The 21,097-nt window shown below is 45.6% G+C and overlaps 4 protein-coding genes across 7 annotated transcripts; 1 reads left to right on the forward strand and 3 right to left on the reverse strand.

Annotated features, from left to right (window-relative positions):
• Positions 1-588: 588 nt before the first annotated feature.
• Positions 589-1,504, forward strand: LOC120645307 (metallothionein-like protein 1B). Its single transcript, XM_039922109.1, has 2 exons — positions 589-822; positions 992-1,504. Exons 1-2 carry the CDS (start codon positions 770-772, stop codon positions 1,164-1,166), a joined length of 228 nt encoding a protein of 75 aa, XP_039778043.1. The 5' UTR covers positions 589-769; the 3' UTR covers positions 1,167-1,504.
• On the reverse strand, positions 1,403-6,880 carry LOC120645306. Of its 3 annotated transcripts, none has more exons than XM_039922107.1 (7): positions 6,681-6,880; positions 5,377-5,737; positions 5,188-5,268; positions 4,984-5,094; positions 4,149-4,271; positions 2,185-4,062; positions 1,403-2,060 (listed from the first exon to the last, which is right to left on the reverse strand). In XM_039922107.1, exons 2-6 carry the CDS (start codon positions 5,694-5,696, stop codon positions 2,205-2,207), a joined length of 2,493 nt encoding a protein of 830 aa, XP_039778041.1. In that variant the 5' UTR covers positions 5,697-5,737; positions 6,681-6,880; the 3' UTR covers positions 1,403-2,060; positions 2,185-2,204. The 3 variants fall into 3 exon arrangements, with proteins under 3 accessions (XP_039778041.1, XP_039778040.1, XP_039778042.1); XM_039922106.1 differs by having other exon boundaries at positions 5,377-5,701; positions 6,681-6,879; XM_039922108.1 differs by lacking the exon at positions 6,681-6,880 and adding an exon at positions 6,136-6,410 and having other exon boundaries at positions 5,377-5,701.
• A 1,045-nt stretch (positions 6,881-7,925) lies between these two features.
• LOC120645308 (glucan endo-1,3-beta-glucosidase-like) lies at positions 7,926-13,570 on the reverse strand. Its single transcript, XM_039922110.1, has 3 exons — positions 10,951-13,570; positions 8,433-8,736; positions 7,926-8,349 (listed from the first exon to the last, which is right to left on the reverse strand). Exons 1-3 carry the CDS (start codon positions 12,025-12,027, stop codon positions 8,321-8,323), a joined length of 1,410 nt encoding a protein of 469 aa, XP_039778044.1. The 5' UTR covers positions 12,028-13,570; the 3' UTR covers positions 7,926-8,320.
• Positions 13,571-13,769: 199 nt separating this feature from the next.
• On the reverse strand, positions 13,770-17,717 carry LOC120645309 (serine/arginine-rich SC35-like splicing factor SCL30). 2 transcript variants are annotated; one of them, XM_039922111.1, is made up of 8 exons: positions 17,575-17,717; positions 16,937-17,118; positions 16,786-16,863; positions 15,491-15,655; positions 15,374-15,414; positions 14,938-14,998; positions 14,684-14,860; positions 13,770-14,255 (listed from the first exon to the last, which is right to left on the reverse strand). In XM_039922111.1, exons 2-8 carry the CDS (start codon positions 17,104-17,106, stop codon positions 14,120-14,122), a joined length of 828 nt encoding a protein of 275 aa, XP_039778045.1. In that variant the 5' UTR covers positions 17,107-17,118; positions 17,575-17,717; the 3' UTR covers positions 13,770-14,119. The 2 variants fall into 2 exon arrangements, with proteins under 2 accessions (XP_039778045.1, XP_039778046.1); XM_039922112.1 differs by having other exon boundaries at positions 14,684-14,853; positions 14,937-14,998.
• Positions 17,718-21,097: the final 3,380 nt, after the last annotated feature.

Raw genomic sequence — 21,097 nt, forward strand, 5'->3', positions numbered from 1 at the left:
GCGTCATTGTGAATCTAGCTAGAAACGTGGTGCTGGTTCGTGTCTGAATGATGTCCATGAGATGGAGCAAGGGAAGCAGAAAAGTCAAGCACGCCTCGTTCTTCATTAGCTTATTGTGTGACTCTGCAGAAATGAGAGCAACCAGGAGCATTTTTTTTTTCCCAATACGGTTGCTTTCGAGATTTGGAGGACAGAGACGTCGTCGTATACACAAGGCAATAATACTTCATGGTATTGGTCAAGCGAAATTACTTGTAAATTTATCGAGGAAAATACTGTAGATGGGGTAAATTAAGTTTTCCATGTATTGTTCGCATCTCTTAATTATTCTTGCTATTAATTAGGCTTCAATTGTCGTTAGAAATATAATGGTAGATGCAAGGAAGTTTTTGACTGAATTAGAAATTAGTTATGTTTGGAGAGATGCCAAAATCAACTTGCGGGAATATAATCCTTTTATGAAACGAATTTTCTTTTGTGAAAACGAAAGTGTCTTATTGGGAATAATCTTGCTTGAATACACCGAATTCTTTCACTGTCAAAGGGCCGGGCCCACAATTCACAAGACAAATGGCCATTGGATGGGGCGACGACTCCTACATACCCAAGCAATTGAGGACACGCAACCACGTCTGTTGAGTGTGCTACTGCTACTATATAAAAGACGAGGTGCTGGGGCTGAGCCTCTTCAGTTGAGTGTGCTCCATCACCAAGCAAAGCAACCTCGCTCGCTCTCCCAATCATCCTTATCAGATCATCTTCTTCCAAGATGTCTTGCAGCTGCGGATCAAGCTGCAACTGCGGCTCCAGCTGCAACTGCGGGTACGTACGCATGATATGATGATCTCTTCGATCGTTGTGATTAGCAAGATACTACTAGTAACTACAATTAATCAGTAGTCTGGAGAATCTGTACTTGTGCATCTAGTCGTCTCTTTAATTTGCTGCTAGCTGTTATAACAAATATAATCCTGCCTTGACTTTGTTGCAGCAAGATGTACCCTGACCTTGAGGAGAAGAGCAGCGGCGGTGCTCAGGCCACCGTCGTCCTCGGCCTGGCCCCGGAGAAGAAGGCCGGCCACTTCGAGGCGGCGGCGGAGTCCGGTGAGACCGCCCACGCCTGCAAGTGCGGCAACAGCTGCACCTGCGACCCCTGCAACTGCTGATTTGGATGGGGAACGTACACACCTGCGTGCATGCTAGCTACTGCCTACTCTGCTTGTGTGTGACTTGATTGAACAAGAATAAGGATGAGCCTGAGCCAACGTGCCCGATGTATCGGTTTGGCTCCGGCCTCATCCAGCATGCATGCGTCGTCTGCCCTTATGTGTGCTTTGCTACCTCCTTATTACCTTGTGCTTGGCGTCCGTCATGTATCTGTATGTGTCTGTATGTGTTGATCATTGCAAATAAACCATGCAGGCATGATGCATCTCTGCATGTGTCTCTGTAATGATCGGTCCAGAGTGATGAATATATAAAACTGGTTTGCTTTACCTGCCTAATGTGTATTTACCGTCTTTGGATGGATTGTCTTTGGAAAATGGAAGAACAAAAAAAGAGGTTCCAGCCTCTGTACCGGGTTTTGGATGGAAATACCGTACCAAATTGTTGATTTCTTTCTTCTGGTCTTCAGTGCTTCAAGTCTGGACTTGGATACCACAACAAATAGGGATCACCTCAACTTTAGAATATCATGTTGCCGAAAATTAGCACTGTCAACAGAGCAATATAATAGGGATCACCTTTACTTTTCTATCTACTAAAAAAGATTCAGACGATTACTACATGTTACAACTAAAACTAACCCTCGCACGGGCAGGCAAAATTATAATGAAACTACGGACTGCCTACAATTCTCAACTGCTAAGAACCATCTCTATGCTATTTCAGCAACATCATCCTATGAATGAAAATTTTTCTCTCCTTCCAACGAAGAAACTACAACTCCCAGCAACAATCAGAGCACTGAGGAGGCTTTGCTTGGTCACACACAATTCATCCATGAGAGAAACAAACCACCATGTTCTCCGCAGCTGTGAAGCTTTTGACCTTTGACACTGTAGTGGCAAAACATATTTATGTCAGGGTTACAAGATCAGCTCAATATGGCTTTTTACCGAGATCAACAGGAAATGGTCAAGTAAACCGATTAAGGACCAAGACAATAAGACATCTAAGTACCTGCTGACGAGCTGTACACGCTAGAGAGTGGACATCAAGAGGTTGCTTCTGTCTACAAACTCAACTTCACAGGTTGCCTTGTTGTGGCCTGTTTGCTTGCACCTGCTGCAGAGTCGTATAAGAGTGCTTGTCTTGTTGGGGTTAGACCGTTTCCTTCTTGGTTTGTCTGATGTACGTTGCTTGGGAGGCGGGATTTCATTCGCCCTGGCACTAAAATCGAAGCCATCCATGTCAGGTATTGGGAAGATTGTACCCGAGTACGTCAGCCGGTAGTAGTCTATTCTAAAGAAATTTGAGCAGAAGTCATAGAAAGAGCGCCCAAGCCTGTTGAACACAGCTACGGCATGCATGCAGGGGAGGCCAGAGAGTTGCCACCTCTTGCACGTGCACTCACGAACTGCAAGATTAACCACAAAAATTCCATTGCCCCTCACTTCAAAAACAGTCTTGGAGGAGCACAGCACATTCATCTTAAAAGCCTTCAACATCTCATCCTGGACTTTGTATTCCATCGTGGGTGTTAAAGGCCCTTCCCACGCATTGCAAGCTTCACGCCTTGATTCTATCACTTCCTTAATTTTCATTCTTAATGAATCTATCATCAGCACTATGGAACTCTCCTTGTTGCTTGGTATCCAGTTATTGAAGGTATCAACAACATTCAGGGAGAAATGATCATAACGACAGCCTTTGAAGAAGGCATCCGACCAATGCTCTGGCTTCCTTGCAATGATCCAGTCAGCAGCTTCACTGGATATATTCCTTATGCTTTCAATGGACACATTAAAATCCTTGATGTCGCATGCTTGGGCTGCACGAGTAAAATCCTCCACCATCCCCTCCCTAATTTGTTGTGACCATGGTCCTTTCCTCAGCTCTCCTTTGAATTCCTCCATGATATGATGCAAACAGAAGGCATGTTGGCTATCCTCAAACACTTGAGAGACAGCAGCATCCAGACCCTTTTGTCCACTGGACAAGAATGTTATGTCATGGCAAGGGTAGTTGTGAATTTCGAGAGCCATTTTCAGCTGCATTAAGAACCAACCCCAGCTATCATAATTTTCATCTTCAACCACATTAAATGCCACTGGAAATACACCATCATCTGCATCAACTGCAGCAGCCACAAGCAACTTGAACTCGTTTGTCGCTTTCAGTGGAACCTTGTCCAGAAATAACAAAGGTCTGCAGCCATTTACAAAGCCATGCAAACAAGCATGGAGTGCAATGAAAAAGCGACGGAATTTGGTATCCACCACTGGAGACAAAACACTTATACTCCCTGGGTTGGTCTCTTCAAGTCTCTGACAATACAAGGGTAAATGACTGTGAGTTTCCCTGATAGCATGATACAGCTCTTTCTGCGCTACTTCTTTACCTCGCCAAACCTGTGAATATGTTAGTGTAACTCCGTATTCTTCATATAATTCCTTTACAAGGTCCTTTGGCTTAAACATTGGGTTCTGATGCAACTTCTCCTTAATGATAGTAGTCAGCCACTGCCTTGTTGCTCGACGCTGACCGCCTCCACTTCCTCCTCCACAAGTATGTTCATCTGTCATTTTCTTGATAACAAATTTCTTGTTACGAGATGATTCGGATGCATGCAACCTCCAGGTGCAACCCCCCTCTGCTGCACATTTTACGGTGACGCGAGTGGTTTCATTTTTTATGAATCGGTATACGAATCCTTTCACAATGGCATATTTGCACAACTGAGCACGGAAGTCCTTCACATTATCAAATTCTTGACCAACTTCTTTGATAATGTCATCCCACAACACAATAGGATTGTTAAGTCCCTCGGGAGGCTCTTCCATGATCTCAGAACCAACATACGGATTGATTGCATCATCAAACATACTAACTGTTTCCCTGAAAAGATCATGACAAAAATCTGTAAGAATTTTTTCCTGTTAAGAAAAACTGGAGAGAAAGATATGAAATGCATGAAAAGTTACCTAGGGATATCATCAACAAGAGCAATATTTTGCTGATCCAGAAAGTCTGTTGTGAAGAAAGCATCTCCAGCTCTTGTGGTTGTGGTAATTGCCATGTCATTCCCAAATTCCAACTGAAAAACCCTAATTTTGAGAAAGATGGAAATGGTAACTGGGAATGGACAATGTAGTAAAAAAAATAAAACTATTGACTAATGAACAAAGCAAGTAAGGATCAATGAGAGTGCGACAACTACATAACTGCAGAAGAAACATTCAAGATGAACTAGACCACAAGTATGGTGCCAACTTTATTTGATTAAACGACATGTAAGGACCATAATAAATATAAGTGAAGCTGTCCTTGAACTGGGGAAGAAACTACTTTAATCAATAGCAACTAGAGAAATTATACAGCTGAAATAAAGGATCACATAGGTCATGCAACCAGTGCATGAAATCATTCACATTTGTATTGACTGGTGGGGGCTAAGGGTCAGAGGACTGATAAAGGTTAGATTGTTGCCAGCAACATTGAGTTTGAGACCTGTCATCATGAGGTCATCACTTATTTGTTTTATACTTTTTTTGTTTGATTTGATCCCTGCAGGAGATTTTGTTCTTTGTATGTAGAGAAGTTTCTAACAAGATGCACAAGCCAACTAACAGACAATGCATGCATAGATGTATGCAGCTAACAGATAAATGAAGGAACTACCATGCAGTTGTCCAAGTATTCATAGCGTATACAGCATATTTGTCAAGTTTTACATTGATAGCGGTTCATGGTACACATCATCTCAGAGGAAAGTAGACATGTGAAGATTTAGCAAGTATGTGTAGGTCGATTCTGCACCTGTTGTCTTCATTTTCAGTAACAACTGAAATTGGTTGTCCCACATTATTGGTGCTAGCTAGAACAGCATTGCCAGGAGCTTTGGTAGTCTTCTTGTTACTTTTGGTTACCCTAGACAGGGACGACATGGGTTGTTATGCCTAAGAGTTAGAGTATGGGATTGTGAATAATATTAAAAAAGCAAACAAGAGTAATACGACATACTTATTTTTGGAGATGGCCCTTTTCCTTTTGTCGCCACTTGCAATAGAGCCAGGTGTAGCTCCAGAATGCGTTACAATACTCCTGGTTATCCAGAATGATTAAAAAATCAATCACCTCATCATATGCTTGATGTTTGCTCTTCCACGTGAACTAAAGAAAGGTTACACAAAAAGGTAGAACAAGACATACCTGTTCTCTTCTCTACTTATCAGAAAAACATCCACTTGTGCGGCTCTGATAGTAAAATCAACCATCCTTTGCATATCCCGATCACATGATATTGTGATAAGTGTCTTGTTATTATTCGGAAGAAAATACTTGAGCGACATGTCAGTGACATCAACATGGAACACCTTGGACACCTCATCCTTGAAGCTCTCCAGGGAGAAATCACGAGTGACATCAACAGCATGCGCTTCTCCTCCTTTGTATATCAGATTACCATTGGGCCCAGAAGTGAATTCTCCACCGTACTGGCAAATGGCTACCACAACACCCCCATCAGCCATGCTCCCTGAGTTGCCGATTATATAGTAAGCATAATATGGTACTACAGTTTAGAAAGCAAAGGAAAATTCTTTTGTATTCAGCTTCTCGGACGTGACAACAGTAAAACAATTAAAAACAGAAAAGGAAAGGCAAACATGTAGGTTGAATTGCAAATGATATTTCAGACAAATTTATGAGTTAAAAGCTCGCAGATAAAGCACTCCACAGAGAAACAGAGGGACAAGTGAATTCTAAAACGCCCTCCCATACTATTGATAACAAAAACTCAAAAGGGTCTCTGGTTGAGCCACATCATCACAAAGCTAGGAACTTTTGGAGCCTATATTATCGTAGCACTGCAAGTCTGCACTTCCAGCAGACAGAGAAACTGTCTCCTCTTCATAATAGTTTTCATGAATGACTTCAAAATTGACAAAAAAAAATTGACCGGTTCAACACCTATGCTACAAATCAGAACCCTGCGATGGAGCCAATTCTCGGATGTGTTTGTCTATCTGTTCTTTTCAGAGCCCATAAACCATAATAGGGTGATACAGTCAAGAGGGCGGTCCACTCCAAATTGCGGGGCAGCTATGACAACAGACACCAAAAGCGAGGTCGGAACTGAAAAAGAAAGGGGATAAAACTTAAAAGGGGGCGAATTTGTTCAAGAATCCCCTACAATGTGCACAAATCGCATCGAGAGTAACCAAAAGATCAGCAGGAGCCGCTAAATAAATAGGGAGGGCAGGCAAAAAAAAAAGGCGCTAAAAGATGGGATCTCAGAGTAGGCGCTGAATTCACATAACCCCCCAAATTTTTCGAAAAATAAACTACTCCTGTGCGGTGTGAAATCTAACGATGAAGAACCACCCAAGCGAACTATGGATCTGAGCGGAAGAAGAGAAGGATCTGTGTTCGATTCAGAACGAAACCGAACCCTGTCTTCGCACAGATTAAGGAGCGCATCCAATCCAAGCGAGCAAAGAGTTTAGGGCACATACCAGCACAAGGAGAAAGAGCCACCAATCCTCGCCCGACTGGACCGGACGGAGAGAGAGGAGGCGGACGTGCCCGGCGGCGGCGCAGCGGACGTCAGCAGAAGGGGGAAGGGGGGTAGGAGGAGGAAGAAGGGGATCGATTTGTTAGGGCTGCGGGATGAGAGGGGTATCTTTGATATTTTCTAGACTTGGGAAAACTTGGCCGGTTGTTTTCGCAAAAGTTTGCATCATGTTTCCGTCCTCTCCCTGCTGATTCTCAGAAATTCGTTAAAGGATATATTGCCCGCCAAAATCTTTTATTTATTTTTCCAACCCTAAGCGAATCTTTTCAGGCTGCCAGCATAAAAGATCGAATCTTTATAGGAAGAGAGTTTTATTTATTAATGTTTAAATGTTGCAGATACAGAAAATAAAATCTATTTTTCACCCCCAAATCTTTTTGCCCACTAAGCAATATTCCTTTTGCGCCCCAAGCACCAGATGTCAATGTATCTAGAAAAGAGAATGCAACTCATTTTTCGTATTTATATAATGTTAATGCAAGATATTAAATATCCATATAGAGAAAATCAAATGGACTTAGTTCAACATGTTTTGCTGAACATGTTACCTCATTGTAACGCAGGTGTCCCCTGCTTTCCTTATTTCCTTTTTTCTTGTATGAACTTTGGCTTTCTTAATAAAGCTGGGCGTCTATCCAGAGTGTGAGCATTCAAGTTGTGAACTTGTAATACTATTGTTTAACTTGCAACATGTCATACAACTTGTAATAGCGAAAGGGTGCCTAGCCGGATTGGTTAGTGGCTTCAGTAGTACTCCTCGGGTGCTGGACGAAACTCCCGGATTGGTTTACGATTGCAATTGTACTGGCATGGGGAATCCCTGTTGGAAGGAGAAAGGCAGGAAGCCTTGCTCGTTGATTATGTACGGCTTTCCCTGTATAAGGAGGACAGTCCCGTTAAATGATGTTACTGTTACTGGTGTGAGATTATAGTGTTAATCTATCATTTCATTCGAGATTGTATTTGTGCTTTTCATCTGTTACTAGTTTGAGGTCTGTATCATGCTCCTTCCTTTTCGTTACTGTCCGGTGAAAAAACTATCCCCAGTCGTGGACCATTTCTACCTTTTTAATATAATCACACGGCACTCCCAGTGGTAGAATGATGGTCAAGGTCTGGGATCAGGTCTACCAGCAGTACGGAATGGCTCCAAATTACTGAACGAATAACTTCATACGCACAAGAATGAGCACCATGAAACAAGGAGGCCTCATATCACTCTGTTCCTGTAATCTGTGTTTCTACATAGAATGGAATGGAATGTTCGAGTTAAAGCACCGTTATTCTGCACCACTACACAATAAGAAGAAGAAAATAACGCACGGCCAAACCAGATGAACACAATAAGCTACAATAACTCGGGTACACATCCCTCGTGCTAAGGGATAACAATGGTGGCTCGTCTAAGAACTAGTGAGTATGCATAGCAAGAAGCATGGGTGTCAGACAAGAGTACAGAAGTATGTGGCGCAAGCCCGGCAGTATCAACCTCCCAGCGTTGCCGTGGCTCAAGCCTGGAGGATGATGTGGACTCGAGGCTGGTGCCCCTGCCACCGCGCTGCCTGGACTTGCTGCGCCCCGTCAGGAGACGTATTTGCAGCCCCCGTAGCCTGCGATTCAAATTCAGAAATGCATCATATATCAGTTGCAGATCAGTCAAATTCAGAAACACAGTCAATCTCCATGAACTTACTGGGGTCTTTGGAGATGACCATGCCGGTGCCCTTGAAGTCGCAGTCGGAGTCATGGCGCCCATTGGCCTGGTAATATGTGTTCATCACGAACGAAGCATGGGACTGCACGTTGTTGGGGTCAAAGCACCCGCCACCGCTCTGGATCGGCTTACAGTCCACAAAGCCACAGGCGTAGTTGATGTTGTTCTGCAGGGTAGTCGCATCTGCACCAGCCTTGGCCACACACCACTTCCCTCCGCCAGAGGGTGACGGGTTCGGGCTTGGCTTGGGAGATGGATTCGGTGAAGGGTTTGGAGATGCAGACTGCAATGCAAACAACACATAGTGCCACATAGTACAGGTCATCAGGCAAAACTACTTTCACCATCAGAGTAGAGTATATTAATGCACATAAGTGTAGGCATGAAATTAAGCAGCATTTCTCCAAAGGAATGCTTTCCTGGTACTAATGAGAGTCTCATCTGAGATATGCACATTTAGTTTATTAATCCATTGTGCATCAGAACTTTATACTAAACTTGAGCCTGACAAGACTGTATAATTATACACATGACTTTAACACTTGACAATACATGGTCTCCGGGATCAGGACTGGCACCGCCCAAAAGGCCAAAACATGGCCTGCCCATCCTGATCGCCCGCCTAAGATTCTTGAGTCAGTCACTAATAAAGGTCCCACCAGAATGCTAAACAATACAGACAACCCCATCTTCTCCACATGGTGCACTTCCCAAAGCATCAGCAAAAGCAACAAGTTTGAAATGGCTGGTTCGTTCTTTGATTGGGCAACTTGATAAGCTACACCATATGCACAACAAAGTATATGGCTCAAGCGGAATATAGGACTACAAGGTTCGAAAAGCATGTGAACTTAGAATGGTTGAGAACTAAAGGGGAAAGCCCCATCCGTAAAGGTGCCTGACTTGTTGGTGACAATCACCTAATCACGAATCCACATTGGAAGTATCCGGTAGGCATCGCAGTAAACCAAATAACAAGTTTTCAGGCCTACATCAAGGATCTCATGCCCATCCCCTTTGCTTGAAGATAGCTACTTGATGCATGCACGAAACCATAACCGGTCCGTTGAAGAAATAGAAGTAACACCAATGGATGAAGATCATGCATGGCTATGTTATATATGCTACTCAAGTCAGGACCTATTAAGCTAGAATGATGCTTCACTCCATAGCCGTAGCCATGTATCTGCAGTATGGGATTAAGTTGCATGTCTTCCAGTCCAGAAAGCAACAAGCATCTACAAATTTTAGTTTGGCACTAGAATCTTGCAGAAAACCAATGCAACGATCAACTGGAAATGGAAATCAAATAGTTAGTCTTCTAAATTGCTACAGTAGTTTTCCTTTTTACAGTTTTACTGTGGTAACAAATACCCTGTTAAAATTGGAGAATTGTCCTGTGCCAGCTAGCAAGTACATTTGCAGCAGTAGCATCTCATCACATACTGCAAGCAACGTTTGCATACAGATCTAAACCAGAGTGGCAGCAGAGCCTAGAAAATTCAGACGTGTCCAAGGCGTGAGCACATGGGATGCCATCACTACATCCATCGAGAAAAGAAAAGCATCCCCTGATGGGAGAATAATGTTGTAATCTAATCCTTTGACAACAAGATGCCGTCATGGAGATGGAAGAAGAAAAGTTGGATACGAAAGCAACCCCCCCTTTTCCAGAGAGACCGGTCCGGTCCAGTGTGCGTGACTAGGCCCCTGATAATTCAGTGTGAACCAAACAATGTGCTCTGGCTTCCAGCTGAAATGGAGGACCAGCTTCCATCAGCAGTCCGTGAACAAGTCTATCCGCATAAACTAATAAAGTTTCCCTTTTCTAAAAAAAAAGTCTACCCGCATGGCTTGTTTGAGTGACACAAGCAAAGGATATATACCAATGACTTACTTGTTTGAGTGCCACAAACTTTTTTTTTTATAAGAGGTGACACAAACATTGGACACTTAGTATGTAACAAGCAGAGAAGCAAAAGAAAGCATGACCCAATAATATGTGCAGATGGACCAGATCCAAGGCAATTTGTGACATTTCTGTGTCAGGGAAAAGTTGGCTATGGACGGTCTGAAACGGTCGCCTGCATATGTGTGATTAACTAAATAAACCAAAGGAACAGGAGTGGAAGAGGAGATTCATTACCCACTGCCACTGGTTTCTTTTTAACAAAAAAATGCTATCTTTGACACATACTAATGTGAACCTCTGACCTGGGAAGACATCCTTGAATTGGGAAACGCGGCCTTTTGACGCGGCTACTGAAACCGCGTCCCATTTTTCCTTTACTCTTTCGAGAGGCAGGCAGTCAATTTTGACGTTTGCAAGCAAATTAATTGCGAATTTCAGTAATTTCCGCCAACTCATTCAATGCAGGTTGATTGATTGATTTGGGGGCAAGACAGGTAGCATCAGAATTCATTCATCAGAAAGAAATGAGGGAAATTAATTAATTTAGAGTAAAAAAAAGGAGAGGAGAGAAACAGGTTAACTGACCGCTGATGATCCATCGCGGAGGAGTCCGAGGTCGTACTTGGGGGTGAAATCCGGGTTGAAGATGCCGAAGTTCCTCTCGGCAATGGGGCCGGGCTTCTGGTTCTCGTCGAAGAGGGAGAAGATGTAGGTCTCGAAGGTCTTCCCGGGCATGAGCGGCGTGCCCTTGCCGCCGCTGCAGACCCGGATCATGCCGGCGTTGAAGTCCCTCGCCTCCTCCGGGCCGACGCCGACCTGGCCGGGCTCGGCCTGCGTGGGCCACCCGGCCTCGCCGACGGCGATCTGGACGTCGCCGAACCCGAGCTTCTTCATCGCCGTGTAGATGGCGTCCATCTGGGCGTCGAACATGCTGGTGTAGTTGAGCTTGGTGGCCGGGTCGTAGACGCCGGCGTTGGGGCGGAAGACGGCGTAGTTGAGGTTCTGGGCGTTGTAGCTGAAGTAGGGGTAGGCGTTCACCATGAGCGGGGAGCCGGTGTCGTTGTGGAACCGGAGCATGGGGGCGAGCACCTTGGCGTCGAGCCCCGGGCGGAAGCGGGCGTTGGAGGGGATGCCGTCGGAGGGCGCGAGGATGCCGAGGTAGTGCGGCGTGGTGACGCGCACCTGGGGGAGGCCCTCGAGCTGCAGGGCCTGGTGGAGGCGGCGCATGGCGGGGAGCAGCGCGACGACGAGGTCGGGCACGACGGTGGGGCCGAGGATCTCGTTCCCGGCGAGGAGGAGCGTGACGTTGGCGCCTGCGGCGACGTGGGCGGCGAGGTTGTCGCGGACCCAGCCGCGCGCGGCGTCGAGGCCCGCGGCCCGGTCGGCGAAGGCCGGGAGCGCCGAGTTGGGGATGGAAACGGCGATGGAGATGGCGGGGGCGTTGGCGGCGAAGGCGTCGAGGAAGGCCGGGTTGGCGTCGAAGAGCTTGACGCGGTTGACGGTGGTCTTGGTGGCGAGGAAGGTGGCCACGGCGGCCGGGGACGGGAGGTTGTCGGCGTTGGCGCCGTAGTTCACGCCGATGGGGAGCGGCGGGAGGCCCTGCGCCGCCGCCGGGCCAGAGGCGGCGGCGGCGGCGAGCAGGAAGAGGAGGAGCGGGAGCATCGGGACGCGTGCCTAGCCTACCCACCCGCCCGCTACAGGAAAGGCAGGATTCGATTTGGGATTGGGGAAAGAAGCAACCAGTGGAGCCGTTGCGTCGCTGGTTTTGAAACCTCTCCCTCCTCCTCGCCTTGTGCAAAGGGGGTGGTGGGTGGGCTCGAGGAGAGGGGGGATCGATCGCTGCTGGAGCTTTGCTTGCTCCTATGTTTAATGGCGCCACGCCACGCCATTCCTCTCCTTCCCTGGGTTCCCGCAACGTGAAAGGTGCTCGGCCCGGCGGTTTCCAGGGAGCTTCAACGCTTCTCTTTTTCCTCTTCCGATTGTTTTCTATTTATTTCTTTTGCCTTTTTTTTCCTCTGCTCAGCACAGCAGTCAGCAGCTCTGGTGGAATTAATAGGACAGGTGGAAATGGTAAACATTTGAAGATTTCGATTCCGTTTCTTAATTACTGTTGTTATTGCAAGCACTTTCAGAAAAGAGGGGCAAAACTTTTGCAGCAAAGAGGAAATGCAGCGAATTTTGTTGTCCCGTGTGCCCTGCCCCCCAACGTGCATGAAAAGGTACCCAGCGAAAGCCGTTGCATTTTGGCTTTGGTTCACACTATGGTTCCTAGTGCACACAATCTAAAAAAAGAATCTTGCATATATGGAGTGCTAAATGAAGTCTATTTGCAAAAAAATTTTAGCGATTGGTATAATTTTTCGCGGTGAATCTAATAACAGTAATTAATCGATGATTGGCTATAGTGATGCTAAAGTAACTATCCTCTAATCACGCGGTCAAAGGCCTCATTAGATTCTTCAGGGTTCCTAGCACGGGATTTTGGAGTTAGTTTTATAAACTGGCTTTATTTAACACTGTAATTAGCGGTCAAAGTTTCCTAGTACACGCTAGTATGGGAAACCAAACAGGGCCTTTGTTTTGCATAACCGCACGAAATTGCTGCCTATTTTTGAATTCCGACACCACGCTGCTTCCACGGAAGCTTTGAGCTACTTGCTTTGGCGAAAGAGAGGCAGAAAAGATTTGGCAAGATAACGCAAGCGAGTTCTTCGTCCGCTCTAAAGATCAGAACCCTTTGGCAAGCAATTTTCGTGTGTGAGAGAGAGAGACTGAGAGAATAATAGGAGAAAAAGGACGAAAGAAAAGGAGAAAAAAGTGAGGGAGGAGACAAATAATCGGAGGTGTCTAGCGTAACCACTCGTACCAACCACGCGCTACTACAGTAGGGAGGGAATGTGCTGCCCCTCGCAAAGCAGGCTGCTGTGAAGTCTGATCTGCTGGTGCTGGGGTTTCCTCCGCTCCGCTAAACTGCTTTCGCTGTGACGCGAGAGTCCACAGATTTTGACGGTGCACGCACGCCTGCTCCGCTGCTTGTTGGGGCCGACACGACAACACGAGACCGTAGGCGCACGCGCAGGTGCACGATGGCACGTGACTCCACGGAGTCGAGTCCAAGGATGGAGACCAGACCCAGCAGCGCCCACAGCCAGAGGGCAGCCGCGTGCAATGAGCCACGAGCACCCACACACAGGCCACAACACTCCTCCCTCTCTCCACTTCAGCCGGCACACCTCTGCCTGCGGCTGCTGGTACAAACGGAAACAGCGCGAGATCCGCGTCCCGCATACACACCCATCCAGCCAGGAATGCTTACATGCCTTTGGCTCACCCCCAACATCATCATCCCCTGAAATCAATGGATAGAAAAACACAAGCCAGCCAGCCAGCCAGCCAGCGAGGCAGCAAAAACACCACAAAATCACTCACCATGTCATCAATCAATCAACTTAAAAAACAACACCAAACAGCTATCTTATCAACTCGCTCCCTCACTCAACAACAAAACACCACATTCCACCCTTCTCGACTCTTCCCATCCTAGTACCTTCAATCCACCCATCATTCTCGGCTCTCGTCGAACCTCCTAAGTCCATCATTCTCGGCAACAAAACTCACAACTTCCGACTGCGACTACTAGTACCTTCAACCATCCCTTCACACAGATGAGACGACGTGATACACTTTGGCGAATAATATGTAAGGGAAGCTACAAACAACGCCTGCCTATCTAGTAGCAGCCAGCCGTTTGACATCAGCCGCTACTGGCTGGTGTCGCCGACCTCAACCGTGACCCTGGGGGCGACACAGACGCCGGCCGGGGTGACCTGCGGCGCCCACGACGAGGCTCCTCATCGTCCTCTGCTGCTGCGCCTGGGGACCTCTTCCTCCTGTCAGACATATGTATTTTTACACATAATGAGTGCAAAGCATTTAATCACACTTCTATATATGGGCCAACCATATATAAGGTGTAAACTGAGCCGTTTCAACTCTACATATAAGGTGGTAAGCGCTACATAAACTGGGGGGATTTTCCAGTATCATATTACTCAAAAAGACATTCGCAAGGAACTGTTCCCACCAAAGAGTCAAAGCATAAACTAAAAGCAACCAATTAGTTCACGATTCAGCCAATACATAGGATTCTACGTAGGCCCAGAGTTCTGTTCTCCGATATACTCTATAAATTTCACTCAATTTTCTCATACCGAAAAATGATACAGTTCAATGGTTGTGCACACTACTAGATTAACCCATATAACCTTAGTTCTTCAGCTAAATAACTAACCAGCAGCACATAAAGAACAGAACTTACTCATCATGACCATTGTCTGCAGCACGGCGATCATTCCTATCCTCAGGTGTATAGGATCTACGCTTCTTGTCGCCATCGTGTTCTTTAGGCTGCTTCGATGACCTCCTGTGCTCTTCCTTTGCCCGTGGTGGGGAGGCAGAGTAGTCATCACGCCTTCTGGGGGCAGGAGAGTATGACCTGCAGCGCTTTCATCCAAGGTTATTGGAGATCTATTCAAGTCAAAAACCTCATACAATAAAAAACCACTAACGTACCGGGATCTAGCACGGCCTCGGGGACGCGGAGAGCGTGAACGTGAGTATGAACGAGAACGCCCTGCATGAGATAGAAATTGGTCAGCAAAGGAAATCAAAGCGTTCAAATCGACATCAGTATCAAATCAATTCTAAACGACACATTCTGCTACAAGTAGGTGTAGCCTTAAAAACATGGCAATAAGATCTTGGACATGATAGAACATCATTTCATGATTCATCAAGCAAGATATAAAATGGACCAAAACTCTAGTTCTTTCTTCCAGATATTCAGAATCAATCAGACAGCAACAGCTATAAATGGACAGGGTACATCACTTATCGATTCCTATAAATAAATAGGATAATGACGATGCAAACACTAGCTGTCAGATGTGCGGCTCAAAAAACAGGACAAACAATAAACACAGCACTCGGACATAGTAACTTAGATTACCACGGCGAGAAGATCGACGCCCTTCATGATCAGAATAGCCTCTGCAAAAATACCACTCAAGTCATCCCAAATGAAACACTAATGAAGCTTGCAAAACAGCAACGTGTATTTGCATACCTTGGCCCCATTCGTCCACGCATTTCATCAGGCCTTTTCCGTGTATCCGCAGCAAGAACAACAGTGATCTCACGACCAGAAAACATCTGGCGGTTCATGTGGTATTGCGCCTCAGAAGCATCATAAGCATCAACAAACTCCACAAATCCAAACCCCCTTGGCTCCCTATAAGTGATTAAAAAAACATCGGTAAGTACACTTCACATGGTATAGTACGAAAAACAAAGAAGATAGCACATATTGATCTTGATAGCATGTGCCCCACGAGCTACCACCACAATTTGATATTTCGGTGCATCCTCTACAATTATCCATGAAGCACAGCTAACAACTTACAAACATGTTTCATCAAATGGTAGCAAGCCTCTCAAAAAGCGATTAGGAGCCCAGGCTCATCTTAGACCCAAATTTTCTTGTGTACATCTTCATAAAATGATTCGCTTCAAGTTCTTCAAGTGTTTGAAAAGTCATGAAAGTGCTTGAAATCAACTTCTCTTCATTATATCTTCCGATGGAAGACAAGGTTAAAACCCTCTTCTCTTCAGGAGGAAATTAATTTTGTCGACAAATCGAATATTGTCTTCATAAGAGAACTTCATTCGCACAATACTCTATCTCACCAAGCAAATGAATGATTAGGACTGTTCAGGGCTTGTATTTACTTCAACCAAATACAATCCTGGGAATAATTTAAGAGAGTAATTCATACCAGAAGAAAACTAACAGGTAGCATCATATAAAGTGACTATATCCTATACAGGTAATTAATCTGTGAACTTGAAGGAGTTGCTAGGCTTAATTCACATGTTTTGCCTTGGGTTATCACATAATATTTTAAGATGCAGCAACAACCACATACAGGCAGCAAAAAGGTAGCTAAGAGTTCTTGTATGCAAACTTAGTAGGACAATTTACTCACTCCCAGTATCGTGCACTGGGAATTCATGAAACATTGGTTATGAGCCTATGACTGCGCACATGTCCAGTACAAATTCATGCAGACATTAACAATCAAATTTCTTTATAAACAACCTAAAAGGCTTAGGTCTAATCAAAAGCAGCAGCAGCAGCAGCAGCAGCAGCAAGAAGAAGGCCTTATCCTAGCTGTATAGTAGCTACAGGAGGAAAAACAATGGCAAGTAACGGCTTAGCTCTGTAAACTTGCACGTGTTTTTGCCCCCAAGCGTTCCGACATGTTAGATATATCCAATCATCGCATGTAGGTGTAACTAATAGAAGAAGGATGGCAAGTAACTAACCAACCATATTAGCCCGGTGGCTGTGTTAACACTTACCCAGTGTGATAATCTCTTGGCAGGTAAACGTCCCTCACAGGACCGAACCGTTCAAAAGGGACTCGGAGCTCCTCAGGCCTGCAAAGTAATTTGTCAATTGTCAGTGATCAATTATGTCCGGGGCCAATTGAACAGGCCAGAGCACGTGTACCTGCATCTCAGCGGGATGTTGCGGACCAGGAGGCTAACAGAACCTTGGTCGCCTCGCCCTCCACGGCCACCACCGCCACCACCGTAGCCTCTCCTGGGCGGCGGGCTCCTTCCCCTGCCGCCATGTCCTCTCCTTGGCGGGCTATGGTATGCAGGGCTGTACCTCCCCATTGCTCCTGATACCTGCACAGAGACATTTGGAAAGTTGATTCGGTCCTCTCCATTGTGGCGCCTCATGGTGTGGCAAGGAAATCCAGAACGGTGTCATCATCATGTGACGAAGGAATCAAGAAAAAATCAAGATGTGCGCACGTATGTGGAGGCTGTGAATTGAGAAGCCTAAGGGGTGCGGGCATGTTTCAGGGATAATAATCGAGCCAATCCGTTCGCGCGCCTCATGCTAAACGGATAGATCGACGCGACCGGTGAGAAACTAAGACGGATTCCGGGCAGCTACCGCTGAGTCGCCGAATAATATCCATCGCATCATTCGAATCAGAGGGGGGGGGGGGGGGGGAGGAACCCTAGGGCAAGCGCTTCCACTGCGGTTCCTAGCGCGTGGGACAACGCCCGCCGCGAAGGGCGAGCGAACGGTAGAGAGCGGGAGAAGGGAGACATGGAGCGGGGGAGAGGGGTTACCGCTGGTGAGCCGGCCGCCGCCGCCGCCGCCGAGCCGGGGGGATGCGGGAGGGAGGGGGATTAGGGCAAGAGGAGGAAGAGGACTCGTGAGGTGGGAAGAGGATATACTAGCGTGGGCCTTCCAGCTTTAGATGGGCTTTCACAAGTTGCTTTATTTAGTTATAGTAGGCCCGCCCCCATAACAACACAACGCCTTTTTTTCATTTTTATATATAAAAAAATAAAATTTCAAAAATATATGGTCGTTCCAAGAAATTTCAAAAATAGGCCCCCATTTCGCCCAGGCAGGGGGCGACAGCTTTTTTTTAAAAAAAAAATTTACAAACCGGTCCTCGATCAGTGCGGTGCGGGGGCTCGGCGGGGGGGGAGGGGTGGCGGTCGCCCCCCCGGGCGATAGGGTCCCCTCTTCTATATAAGCCCCCCACCCCCATTCCCTCCTCATTTGAGCCCAAAAATTCCACCAAAAATCTAGAAAAAAAGAGAGGAACTTCCACCAAAAAACCTGAAAAAAATAGGGGTGAGGAGAAGGGAAACGGCGAAGCCCTGCCGGATTACGCACTTGTGATCTGCAGGTAATTATATTTGAATCCATTAATATTGTATAGTAATTTAATATAATTAGTGCTATAGTAAAACAATTTAAGTACGAGTTCGAGGATAGAATTAATTTTTGGATAGTGAAATATAGAATTGTAAATTTATAATGACAGTACCTTATTGATATTACAGCATAAGGCAATGGCTGCCTCCAATTCTGGAGGATTTTCATGAACCGAAGAAAAATCTAGTATAATACTTGATATCATGACACATCTTTTAATCAGTAAGAAGTTGGATCCATTAGCGGATGGTACGATAGAGATGGTGTTGTCCAAAATAGTAGAATTTAAAGATTTCACAATGTTTCGAGGTATTACAACGCAAGATGTAAAGGGACACCTGCTATAACGTCAGAATATATACATGAGAGTATGTGAACTACCGAATCATCCTAATATCATTGGATTCTTACAAAATTCTTGTAAGATATGGATGCGGCCAGAGGTGTATGAGATGCACATTAAGGTAACTCTCAATTAGTTCTAATTCCGTCCGTCATTTGGAATCTATATTTATAAAATAGTAAAATTGTTGTTTAATTATATGCTAGGATTACCCCGAGGACACGGAGTTGATTAACAAATCGATACTAAATTTCCGTAAATTGGTATGTATCTTCGGTGGACTTATGCCGCAAACTAGGCGAAGGAGGTGGAGAAGATCTTCGGGTGATAGTACTTGGCCTCCACAAGAACAGATGACCGGAGGTTCATCTCCATACCTACATTCAAAAATATATGAGAACACATAGGTACATATATGTTCCATACAAACTGGACGCACGATATTTATACATTACAGATAGCTTCGATACAAACTGGACGCATGATTGATACATAGGTACATATATGTTCCATACAAACTGGACGCATCATTGATACATAGGTGCATATATGTTCCATACAAACTGGACGCACGATTACTACATATTACAGATAGGTTCGATACAAACTCCACGCACGATTAGTATATAGGTACAAACTGCACACTGGTGGATCATGACACCGAGTGCCTTCCACGAGCAATTCTCGCCGATGGTCGTCTGAACGTATGAGGTGCTCCATCTCTGCGATTTCCGGAAGGACCGGCGTCAGCAGCATCGTGAAGTGCATTCTCAGGACACTTTTTGTAGTTGTGACCATGGTTTTTTTTCCCAACCGGACACCCCAAACCGGAGCACTCCGGTTCCGGTAAACCGGACCGGTTTCACCGGAAACCGGTAGAAACCGGTCAAATCCCAGTGCAAATTCAAATCATCCGGCGCATTTGGGAACCGGCCGGTTTGACCGGTATACCGGCTGGTTTGACTGGTAACCGGTCGGTTTGACTGGTAACCAGCCAAATTCAATTTTTTTTCTTTTTTGGTTTAAATTCAAATGCCCGCAAAGTATACTAAATGAATGTTTGTATAACATGTTTTAGTCTAAATAAACCCTCCAATCTTTTTTTTATTACTTTTACATTGTATTTGTATACTTTTGTATGCACGTTTTTTTTGTTTAACTTCAAATCCCGCAAACTATACTAAATTAACGAATTTTTATGAAAATTTGACACTATTAGATTCGTCGCACCCTGAAGTATTTTTAGGAATTTTTTGGGAATTTTTCATTTTTTTGAATTTAAATTTAAATTTTGAATTTGGGCCGGTTTGGTACCGGCCCAAACCGGACCGGTTCCCACCGGTTAGGTAAACCCTGGTTGTGACACAATGCTCCACATTGGCTGCAACGCTTTTGTGACTTGTTTGCCTCGAACTCGTCCATACCATTCCGAATACGACGTGTCTGACGGCGGCCTTTGCCTTTTTTAGTGGGTGGATCAGGAATAAACATCTTATCATCATTATCCTAAATGAAAGGTTGTGGACATCGGGCCATAATGGAGGCGTTGTCGCAGTTCCGCATTGCAATTTCATTATTGATTGTAGCAGACCTACATGCCTATCACTAATAAGACACACATCTGGACGTGCATGAACATAATTTAGGTGGAATTTTTGGGCTCAAATGAGGAGGGAATGCCCCTGTCGCCCCTGCCCCCCCCCCCCCCCTCGCCGAGCCCCCGCGCCGCGCTGACCGAGGACCGGTTTGTAAATTTTTTTTACAAAAAAGGCCTGTCACCCCCTGCCTGGGCGACAGACCTGTCGCCCTCCCCATGGGCGACAGGGGCCCATTTTTTAAATTTCTTGGAACGGCCATATATTTTTGAAATTTTAATCTTTTTAAATATAAAAATGAAAAAAAGCCAACACAACATACTAGTACTATCCATCTATGGGCTTGTTTTTCTTCCTTTTTTTCTCCTTATTAATCTTGTGCTTTCCTTCCTTGTTGGATCTTCTTCTTTTTTATGAGTCAATCTTTATTATTAGTTGGAGAAAAAAATCAAAATCAGTTTTCTAAAAATAATTTTTCTCTTTCAAAAAATAAAAAACATTTTTCGGTAATTCTATCTCTTCATTCATTCATGTACACAAAGAATGGCAAATGTATGTATGGTATGGTATGCAGTGGCGGAGGCAACGGTGGGTCAGGGGGGCTTGAGCCTCCCCTATAGCCACCGGAGCCATGGAGCCCCCCTGGAGCCCCTCCATGAAATTTTGGTGGAAGATGCAAGCTGTAGGGGAGGCTGGTCGGCTGTAGGTTGAAGAAGACCTGCAATCAGGCTGCTCACGGCTTGGGCCAAAGAAATATAGTATGGCGGCCCACCAAGACCTGAAGCCCAAGGCCCAACTGTGGCAAAGAAAACCCTATCTAGTCTTACTGTCTCCCATCCATCAGCAGCTCGCGCAGGCAGCTAGGGGCGGCGCCGCGGTGCACGGCAATCCGCGCTCGAGCTCGATGGGTAAGGGGCGACGCCGCGAGCCCGCGACGCGGCGACCGGGCGCAACCAGGGGTGAGAGTCGAGCACCCGGCCAGGC

This window comes from Panicum virgatum, chromosome 8K, assembly GCF_016808335.1.
Source record: "Panicum virgatum strain AP13 chromosome 8K, P.virgatum_v5, whole genome shotgun sequence".
Lineage (NCBI taxonomy): Eukaryota > Viridiplantae > Streptophyta > Magnoliopsida > Poales > Poaceae > Panicum > Panicum virgatum.

Excerpts from the sequence above, each read along its gene's own strand:
- LOC120645307 (XM_039922109.1), top strand. The coding sequence starts at position 770 with ATGTCTTGCAGCTGCGGATCAAGCTGCAACTGCGGCTCCAGCTGCAAC. Across the intron at positions 823-991 it reads GGCTCCAGCTGCAACTGCGG|CAAGATGTACCCTGACCTTG; the intron begins GTACGTACGCAT and ends ACTTTGTTGCAG.
- LOC120645306 (XM_039922107.1), bottom strand. The coding sequence starts at position 5,696 with ATGGCTGATGGGGGTGTTGTGGTAGCCATTTGCCAGTACGGTGGAGAA. Across the intron at positions 5,269-5,376 it reads ATAAGTAGAGAAGAGAACAG|GAGTATTGTAACGCATTCTG; the intron begins GTATGTCTTGTT and ends CTGGATAACCAG. Across the intron at positions 5,095-5,187 it reads AGGGCCATCTCCAAAAATAA|GGTAACCAAAAGTAACAAGA; the intron begins GTATGTCGTATT and ends GTCCCTGTCTAG.
- LOC120645308 (XM_039922110.1), bottom strand. The coding sequence starts at position 12,027 with ATGCTCCCGCTCCTCCTCTTCCTGCTCGCCGCCGCCGCCGCCTCTGGC. Across the intron at positions 8,737-10,950 it reads TCCGCGATGGATCATCAGCG|TCTGCATCTCCAAACCCTTC; the intron begins GTCAGTTAACCT and ends TTTGCATTGCAG. Across the intron at positions 8,350-8,432 it reads GGTCATCTCCAAAGACCCCA|GCTACGGGGGCTGCAAATAC; the intron begins GTAAGTTCATGG and ends TTTGAATCGCAG.
- LOC120645309 (XM_039922111.1), bottom strand. The coding sequence starts at position 17,106 with ATGGGGAGGTACAGCCCTGCATACCATAGCCCGCCAAGGAGAGGACAT. Across the intron at positions 16,864-16,936 it reads AACATCCCGCTGAGATGCAG|GCCTGAGGAGCTCCGAGTCC; the intron begins GTACACGTGCTC and ends ATTACTTTGCAG. Across the intron at positions 15,415-15,490 it reads CGTGGACGAATGGGGCCAAG|AGGCTATTCTGATCATGAAG; the intron begins GTATGCAAATAC and ends GTATTTTTGCAG.